Genomic DNA, 9,771 nt, shown 5'->3' with positions numbered 1-9,771 from the left:
AACCACCAACAGCAATATACCAAGCATTTCTGAAAATTAGATCCAGCTTTAAGAAGCCTATATATGGATCCAGATAGGCCAAATCATAGCCAAAAAATCAGAGGACATGGAATTTGGTCAATGAGAGACCTCAAGAATGGATGAGTAAATTTAGGGGGTTTTTTTTGAGCAACCATGTTAATTCCAAGCCTTTCTTTCTTCATGCAGTGCTCAATGGCCCTGGATAAAATGGAAGATTTGAGTCTGAAAGAGCCACTGCGCCAAGTTGAGATAGGTGAAGTGGAAGGTATTCCCTTCACAAAAACAATGTGCACCAGATGGGACCAAGTGTGGAAGTTCAAAGCCAGACCTGATGATCTGCTGATCGCAACCTATGCAAAAGCAGGTTGGTGTGGGTAGGAAACAGAATAGAAAAGTTGGGATGGTGCTTATTGTTGGAATTGAAAATTATATTGTTCTATTGTGACTGATATTTGTTTAATCCCAAACCAGACATATTTTAAAGACATGAAGCTCTGTCTGCTATGACTAGTAACTTCAAACTCCCTTGGTAAAAGTAACAACCATATATTAATATTGAAGTTCAAATGGCCAAAATCTAATTACCTATACTTAAATGTTTCCTTTGATTTAGATTATATACATACGTATTAATGGCAACAATAGAAGTTTTCCACCAATAGGTAATGATTTAACAAAGCCTAGTAAAAAGTCAGCATTACTAAGAAATAATAGAAACTGACTGAACAGCTATGAATTGTGTTATGTATTTGGGGAATGACTTGGTGTGTAAACTGGTACTTATTTCTGGAAATGGGTTAATTATTTAAAGGAAATAACCAAATTCACCTAATAATTTCAGGCAATAAAATAAAATACCCACCATTAATACTAGCTATCTGCTATTTTATTCAGTGATTGGCCACTTAGCTCATTACTATTTCTCCTCTTCACCAGACCCTTTATACTTACTACACAGGAAAACAATGAATAACAAGCATCAATATTAATCCTGGATGAATACAAACATGTACAGTTGTCGTGGTTTAACCCCAGCCAGCAACTAAGCACCACGCAGCCGCTCACTCACTCCCCCCCTCATCCAGTGGGATGGGGGAGAAAATCAGGAAAAGAAGTAAAACTCCTGGGTTGAGATAAGAACAGTTTAATAGAACAGAAAAGAAGAAACTAATAATAATTATGATAACACTAATAAAATGACAACAGTAGTAATGAAAGGATTGGAATGTACAAATGATGCGCAGGGCAATTGCTCACCACCCGCCGACCGACACCCAGCCAGTCCCCGAGCAGCGAATCCCTGCCCCCCCTTCCCAGTTCCTAAACTAGATGTGACGTCCCATGGTATGGAATACACTGTTGGCCAGTTTGGGTCAGGTGCCCTGGCTGGGCATGAGAAGCTGAAAAATCCTTGACTCTAGTCTAAACACTACTGAGCAACAACAGAAAACATCAGTGTTATCAACATTCTTCACATACTGAACTCAAAACACAGCACTGTACCAGCTACTAGGAAGACAGTTAACTCTATCCCAGCTGAAACCAGGACAACAGTTTAGGGGATTCAGGAACAGATTCAGGAACATTTGATGATCACAAAAAACCAATGACTTGAATTAGCAAGAATTTTTAAGTATTTTTTTCAGTAGGGAAAAAAATAACATTATTACAAAAAACCCCAAAACATTATTTTTTTAAAACCTAAAAGCTTTTAATTTATTTCCTGTATACTGAAAGCAAAACCACATTACTTTATCCAGCCTGGATTAAAACCTCTCAGCCATTGAACCGAAAAGAAATAAAGTTAGGAGTCTGTTTGACATTATGTTCTATCTGCCAGAGATGCACAATTCAAGCATCTTAAGAAGGGCTGAGTTTCCTGCCCACATTGCTTTTCAAGTTATCCATTAGCCTGTTCTCTAGCTGACCTGTCACAGTACCTCGGAGGAGATGTGGTTAACCCAGTGATCATGGCTATAAGGGAAAAGAGGTGCATGAGAGACACAATACTGTAACTCTTATAGGATGTTGCAGTAGCTCAGGCAGATGAAATGTTGTACTGAACTTCGTTAAAGTATTTCAAATGGGAACATTGAAAATACTGCAACTTTTTTATATTTTCAAAGTGTAAGATTTTTTTACTCACTCAAAGTTCAGGTATTTCATTTTTTCATTCAAATTCAGGATGAAAACAAATGTTGAAATACCTGAATTTTTGTGAGGTATGAAAATTGGGAGGAGGGAATTTCATTTCTCTCTGCAAATAATACAATCTCCAAATAATAGTGAGTTTATCCCAGAGCTTTTTTATTACTGGCGGGGGGGTGGGGGTGGGTGCTATTTCTGTTGGCAAGAAGAAGCCTGTCTAAAATGGAATCCCTGAAACTGTGCTTTGGGAATTACCTTTGTATTCCTAATTATGCATTTTTCCTCCATTTTCCTCTCTTTCCACTTTGTCCATCAACTTCTGGGCTGTTCCTTCCTCCTTTAATATGGAGTCCATCCTTCTGGCTTTCACTTCCCTAGCAGAAGAGACTCTTGGCTATCCCTGAGGGAAACATCTAAACACTGACATTTTCAGGTACCACATGGACACAGGAGATAGTAGATATGATTCAACAAAATGGAGATGTTGAGAAGTGTAGACGTGCCACTACTTACAGACGCCACCCTTTCCTTGAGTGGTCTATGCAAGAGTCTTCAGCCGCAAGTTACTCAGGTGAATATTACACAAATAGGTTTGTATTTTAGACAAAAGGAAACAAAACAAGTGCCCAGTGCTGATGCCACAGGTTTCCTGGGAAAGGTCCTGCTTGCTTTGTCACTGAATTATGCACCGTGTTGGGTATTAGGGATCAGTTCAGTTGCTTTAACATAAACATCTAGTGCTACTAAAGCCGATGCAAGGCTGGCAGATGTGACTTAGGCGCTACTGAAGACCATGCTGTTTTGGAGTGGCATCTGAAAGCTGTGTGTGATACTCCACAGTATCTAAAACAGCAGCAGGTATGCGTAAAATGGCATCGGGGGGGGCGATTGAAACCCATTCTCTCATTAGGGGCTATATGGAAGATAAACCTATATCATGGATGTATTCCCAAAAGGTGGATAACTTTTTCAGTCATTTTGCTACTGTTTCGAGTAACTGCTTTTAAGTTCTAGGGTCTAGTGACCTAAACAAGCTATGGGGCATTCAGGCAACCAGCAGGCCTAACTGTTTTGCAAAGACAGTTTCCTACAAGAGTCTTCCCCCTGCAAGGGCTCCTGTTCCACACAAATCTTTAACCCAGACTCTCTTCACATTTGAAGCTAAAAAGCTTGACTAACTCTGCAGCAGAAGTGCTATTTTTTCTCTTCTAAGCTACACTGTGTTGACAGAGAGAGAGAGAGAGAAAAATGATAGAGGATAACAGAGGATGATAGATAAAGATAGGAAAAAAATGATAGAGGTCATGATAGATGTTTAAAAAGGAGGGGGGGAGGGGAAAACACATCTCCACATATCACCAGATATTCCCAAGTATTCCCATATATCCATAGCTACTCAAAATCCACTGTCCATCATTCTCCTAGCTTCTCTTTACATGCTATCCAGAAAGTCTAGTCAGTCAGCCTACCCTTCTCATATCCTAGAAAGAAACAAAAATTTCTTACCTGCAAAGTGAAAGGAGATCACTAAATATTGCGAAGGAAAAACTTTGGTTGTGTAAATATAAATCAGTATTCAACATTATGCCTTGGAATGCAGGGATTAGACATGGGCCCAAGAAAGCAAGAAGATATGAATCAGCGTTCCCCCTTTCCTCCTTGAATGCATAGGTAAAAATTTCCTAGAAACACCGGAGGTGCTTATGCAATGTTGTATATGTTACACTGCTATGTAATTGCTTTGGAGATGAAAGATTGTTGCAAGGCGAACTGCTGAAAAGTCACAGTCAAAATCAGCATATGACAACAGCAAAGAAGTGCTAGTGCCATTTAGAGAACAAGCCACATCTCATAATGAAACATCCCACAGGCCTGGAGTTAGCTGAAGCTATGCCTTCTCCACGAACAATAAAAACTCATCTCCCCGTGCAGCTGGTGCCTCCCTCCTTCTGGGAACAAAACTGTAAGGTAAGGCTGAAGAGGTAGGACTCAATTCTACTTCACCTGCAAAGAAAGTGACATAAACCAGGACTGAATACGGTTTCCAGAATCTTTGTGAAACCTAAGGTCTCCCCAGATATTTTCCCTTCAATGTGCAAAGCCTGTGCGAAACTAAAGAAGTCATGACCAAGCTACCTAAGTGTTAGATTTCAGAAAATGGCAGCTTCAAAGCAAAATCTCTTAAGCCTCTTTCATCAGGCTCCAAGAGAAAACTCCAGGAGATGCTCAATACCTATATAAGCGCGTGTAAGTTAATTTTTCTCTTCTTTTCATATCAACAAAGATAATCTATGTGGCAAGAAATGCAAAAGACAACCTGGTGTCGTACTACCATTTCCACAGAATGAATAAAGGAATGCCTGACCCAGGAACCTGGGAGGAGTTCATAGAGAAATTCATGACTGGAAAAGGTGATGAACTCCAACTAGTTGTATAAGAGATTTTGTTCATTTAAAAAATGCATGACATCATTTATTTTTTTTTTTCAGCTATGGTTTGAAATCCAGTGCTGACACTGTGCAGAAGGATATCTACTGAAGGTGTTTCAGTAGTAATTTATCTTCATCCATGGGTTTTTATTAGTACCTAAAGGATTAATTCTATCTTTACATTCCCATTTTGGGGAAAAAAAAAAAAGAGGTGATCTTTATTCTATTATCATTCAGAAACATATGTGACAATTTTTAGGCTTAATTTTTCCTCTCTGAGGTTAAAAGAAACCTGCTTGGAAGGCAGCTGGGAAGGAACAGTGGTTTAATTGGTTTTACTCTAGCCTGATACACAAGAAACCAAGGTTTAATTTTGTGTAGAAATGTACGGTGTGAATTTGAGTTAAGGGAGTCTTTTTACCTAAATTCATCTGTATAAAAATCAGGCATCTGAACAAAGGCAGTTATCTAGCTAAAGACGGGCAACACCAGAAGCTGATTCTTCCTTTTCTAAAAAAGGTACTTATATCCCAGAAAGAAAACCTGCTCAGGTGGGTGGCAGTCTGCAATTTTGGTCAGTAAAGCTTCCATAGGTCCTTAATGTTTTTGCCACCATGTAGGCCTAGCAACAGCACTCTCTGGACCAGTATGACAGTCTAAAGGAGACCTTGTGTCTTGTGTTTGACCAGCTCAGCTTGGGAGCCATCTGTCCCAGTGCAGACACCTAGAACATAGCTACCTCTGTCCAAGCTAGTCATCTTGATAATTGCTGGAGAGAAACAGGCACTTCTGATAGCATACCACATATTTTAACCAGTTAGAATCACAGAATATTGCAAGTTGGAAGGGACCTTTGGTGTCCATCTGGTCCAACCCCCTGTCCAAACAAAGCAGAGCTGATTAAGACTGGTCTTGTCCAGCTGATCAGATGAATCACTCTAGAAACATCTGTTTCTCTCCATCGACTGTAAAGGCAGCCTGGGTTTTTCATTCAGGGGTAAGCATCTGCATTTGTTGCCTGTGAATCCTGCTCTGAGCATCCATACGCCTGAGGGATTAATAGCACAAATGCTGTGATAAGCACAGAGCACAGCAGTCATGATTCAAAACCAGCTGGGAAATGCCCAGACACTGGTTATGGGGGAAACATGAGTGCCACAGATACCTAAAGACAGTTTGCCCATTTATACCTGCTGCTGATGTTACTCCTTTTTCAGTGCTGTGGGGTTCCTGGTATGACCATGTGAAAGGATGGTGGAAGGCAAAAGATAAGCACCGTATTCTCTACCTCTTCTATGAAGACATGAAGGAGGTAAAAGGCTGAGTGTATGTTTATAGAGCTCTGAAATCTGTAAGTCCAGTAGATACTACCTATGATCAACAGTTTCCTAGTATAATGCCAGCTGTATCAGTACATCTTTGGATAACCTGATTGTGTCACCCTAACAACTGCAATTTTAATAATTTCTTTGCTTTTCCTGGCTCTGTATCTTATCCCATGTTATTCTCTCTGCAGAATCCAAAGCAAGAAATTCAGAAGATTCTGAAGTTCCTGGAGAGGGACGTGAATCAGGAGGTTCTGAACAAGATACTCCATTACACCTCGTTTGAGATAATGAAGGGAAACCCTATGACAAACTACACTAAAGAGTTTCAGGGAATAATGGATCACTCCGTTTCCCCATTCATGAGAAAAGGTACTGAGGTTTGTTATTGGCATCAGCTCTGTCTTCCTGGTTGTCGTTCTGTTTTGAAATAAGCCTTGAAGTACAAGTATCTAGTGAGTCATGGCTAATGGCCTTCAGGAAAAACTGGTAAATTAATCTTTTTTCTTTTTTTGCTTTGCTGTTTCTTAGGGGCTGTCGGGGACTGGAAGAATCATTTCACTGTGGCACAGGATAAGAAATTTGATGAAGATTATAAGAAGAAAATGGCTGATACCTCTCTTGTTTTTCGCACAGAATTGTGATTATTAGCAATGGGAATTATTCTTTATGATATTCAGCTTTTTCCACTTTATATATTTTGCTTTTCCTTCACAAAACATCTAGCCCCCTAACATTTCAATATCTCTCTTTCACACGCCACTGATTTTTCATTATCAAGGGAGTGCCCAAATTATGGGGAAGTTTAGGTTGGTCTCTCTGAAGAAAATAATCCCACTGGATACTTCTCATTCATCCCTCCCACAGTAACTTTCAGCATTATCAAAAATATCAAAGATGTGCTTTGAGGTTTTGTCTTTGTAAAACTGCAGTTGATATTGCTGGCATTTTCAAATCAACCTCTAACAGAAATTAGGAACCAATAGGAAAAAAGGTGTTAAAAGAGTGCAACAGGTGTGGGCATTATATGTTAGTCACATGTTGTACGAACATCAATCAATAAACAACAATAAACAAATTTAAAGGTGGTCAAGTATAAACAGAGCAACAGGAGTGCACAAAGTAGAATAATTTTCTTTTTCTCTCACTTTAAGCTGGACATCATAGATGCCGTTGAGATGAAAGCAACATTTCCAAAAACACCGAACACCCATTACTTCCTTTCATAAAACTTGCTAAAGGGCTACATAGAGGCATTTATCTACAATCCAGCTGCGGAGGCAGCAGTGCCTACTGCATTAAGACAAGAAGCTTTTCTCACTGTTGCCCTTTAAAACTGACAGCATAATCTTCTGTTAACATTTGGAGAATTCTGAAAGTTGGTATGACCCAGGTGAATAGTCAGTGCTGCATATACCGCCTCCCTCTTCTCCACCGTTGCAAAAATGTTCATCAGACACATCATGTTATTACCTCCTCCTTTTCTTCACTCTTCTCTTGTTATCCAAACATACAACCGCCCCGTTGAGGGCTCTTAGTTGCAATTGGGCCTGGCTGACATTATCAAATAAAGACAAGTTCTGCTATAGCATTAGTACCAGCACTATAGCCACGCTTTGAGCTTGAAGGAAATGAACTAAAGCAATTCATAGCCCATTTAATTACAGACAACCATTACCAATTTGCTCTTGGTTTTAAAGTGCCACCATTGAGCTTGGCACACAAAAAAGGCCCCAAAAAGTTCCTGCTTAACTGGGTTTGCACTCTGAATGCCAGAGGGAAAGCAACAGCAGCTGGAGGAAGATACTGTCCTAGTCTCATTTAGTCTAGTTTAGTCTAGTTTAACTCAGAAAATGTTTGCTGGGGTTATTTTCCCTTTGGCCTGTGGAGAGTTCCAAGGATTTAGTAATAGGAGCAGCTGTCAACATGCACAGTCCATTTCAGGCTACCAATTTAATCCAAATATCTAAAATGAATGCAGTTCTCTAAAGGGCAGCAATATCTTGCATCAAGATTGAAAACAAACAAAAAGCTTCCTGCTAAATGTAGAAGTTACACTGTCAGTTCCTGGCCCTCTGAGTTTCCCCCCAAGATGCAGGAAACACTGAAACCAGAAATACACATTTTCTACATTAGTGCAAACGTAGGCAATTGAAGGACTTTAGGTCAACAGAGATTCCTGCCCACAAATAAAGGATGACTCAGCAAATTGACTACTTGAGAAAAAAAATCATCTGGCAGAGGTGCTGCTGTTCATCACAGCAAGGCTAAATACCAGCCTCTGGGGCTTTCTGCTACTTGTTTGGTTTTGGTTTATGATTAACTTGATTTGCTATCTTACTATTGCCAGTATGAGGAAAAAGCATTGCCTGCTCTCTGACTTATTTCCATCCTCTTGGGTTGCTCCATGAAACCACAGGAGTCAGCTCAGTTTGTCAATCTAATCCTCATTCGGTGTCATAAGAGCCATCAGTAAATGGAAAACATGCTTAACTCAGTAGCTTGGTGACATTTTATGAGCAGTGCTGTACAAAAGGTCGCACAGATGACCTAATTGTTCCTCCTTTGAAATCTCTGAACCTATCAGAAGTGCAAAATGCTGACAGTGGCTGAAGCCTGGTCTGAAAGGCAGCTGCACAGACACTGCAAGGATAGAAGCATATACTAAGGGGCTCCTATCACTTTGGGAAAGTCACCTTTGCTCTCATTTCCTTGGGTTAACTCCTCACTCAGCTGCAATTCAGCTGCTCTGAAAAAACAGATAAAAAGTAACACAGGTCAGAGTACAGTCCTAGAAAAAAAAAGGGGAAACAAACACTGGATGTGTGGTTACATAAAACTGGCTTTTCTTATCCTATTGATATTATCCTCATATACATTCAAAGACAGAAATGTTAACCTTTATGACAAAATATAGCTGGCAGGGGGATTGAAAAGTGGGATGTTTCTTCTTTTTATGCCCTCTCAAGCCACCACAGCTGAGAGAGATCAACCTGTGGATTCAGCTGTAATTTGCAAAATGTTATTAATTATACCAGTGTAAAACTACAGGGAGCAGTGAATTGTTACCAGTGAAAATGATTGGATCTGTGCTTACCAGGAGAGTTTGGGAAAGGGGTCAATAGGCTCTATGCATCCCCCAGTGGGCCTGGAGACTACCATGCTTTGGTGTCTATTATCACAGTATGTCAGTAGAGATGTGCGTATATATGCTTCTGGGTGGATGACTGGAGGGTGCCTACATCTAGAGCACCTTTAACTTATGTATCTCTAGGTTTGTCAGTTGTTATGTACAGAAGAGCTTTAAATGATGTGTTTGTATACAGAGACTCTATACTAGTACCAACATAAGTTGCTAAGAGGTTTATGCACAAGGAGATTGTACATGTTCAGCTAAATTATTTCAAATTAATTTAAACTATTGTCAAGCTTCTGGTGCAAACAAGTGACTCTGTTTACTATGGTGAAAGAGCTCCGTGCAAACCTCTATTAGACCTTTGCCTGGAATATACACCTATACTTTATTTTCATCCAGTTATCTAGACGCATATTAACCTTCTTACACAGGTGCAACTTCTTCTATGTCAGTTTAAAAAGGACTTAAGTCAGTTTAGCTAATGCAATCCCACAGCAAGTTCTTCAGTGCTGCTTGTCTCTTATAAGAAAGTGCACTTGCAGAGTTTTGATAGCTGAGAAACTTTGTTATTAATCTCTAACAAATGTTTGAAAATCAGTGTTAATACACGTTAACTGTTCACATGGTTCTGTTCTGTAGCTCTCCATTAACAGCTACCAAAACAAATCCTCCCACCAGAATGACTGAAGATTCCTGCTTCAATATAGACTTT

At 39.8% G+C, this 9,771-nt stretch overlaps 1 protein-coding gene across 3 annotated transcripts; it reads left to right on the top strand.

Moving 5' to 3' along the window:
* Positions 1-213: 213 nt before the first annotated feature.
* Positions 214-6,725, top strand: LOC104836902 (sulfotransferase 1C1-like). 3 transcript variants are annotated; one of them, XM_010575686.1, is made up of 7 exons: positions 214-385; positions 2,603-2,740; positions 4,040-4,137; positions 4,454-4,580; positions 5,816-5,910; positions 6,115-6,295; positions 6,455-6,725. In XM_010575686.1, exons 1-7 carry the CDS (start codon positions 214-216, stop codon positions 6,565-6,567), a joined length of 924 nt encoding a protein of 307 aa, XP_010573988.1. In that variant the 3' UTR covers positions 6,568-6,725. The 3 variants fall into 3 exon arrangements, with proteins under 3 accessions (XP_010573988.1, XP_010573989.1, XP_010573990.1); XM_010575687.1 differs by having other exon boundaries at positions 307-385; positions 2,603-2,709; positions 4,009-4,137; XM_010575688.1 differs by having other exon boundaries at positions 307-385; positions 2,603-2,731.
* The last annotated feature ends 3,046 nt before the right edge of the window (positions 6,726-9,771 follow it).

Source organism: Haliaeetus leucocephalus, unplaced genomic scaffold (assembly GCF_000737465.1).
Source record: "Haliaeetus leucocephalus isolate CR32 unplaced genomic scaffold, Haliaeetus_leucocephalus-4.0 Scaffold495, whole genome shotgun sequence".
NCBI classification, from domain to species: Eukaryota; Metazoa; Chordata; class Aves; order Accipitriformes; family Accipitridae; genus Haliaeetus; species Haliaeetus leucocephalus.
The sequence above is the reverse complement of the archived record's forward strand: the minus strand, read 5'-3'. Positions and strand labels throughout refer to the sequence as shown.

Excerpts from the sequence above, each read along its gene's own strand:
- LOC104836902 (XM_010575686.1), top strand. The coding sequence starts at position 214 with ATGGCCCTGGATAAAATGGAAGATTTGAGTCTGAAAGAGCCACTGCGC. Across the intron at positions 5,911-6,114 it reads TCTATGAAGACATGAAGGAG|AATCCAAAGCAAGAAATTCA; the intron begins GTAAAAGGCTGA and ends TTCTCTCTGCAG. Across the intron at positions 6,296-6,454 it reads TTCCCCATTCATGAGAAAAG|GGGCTGTCGGGGACTGGAAG; the intron begins GTACTGAGGTTT and ends GCTGTTTCTTAG.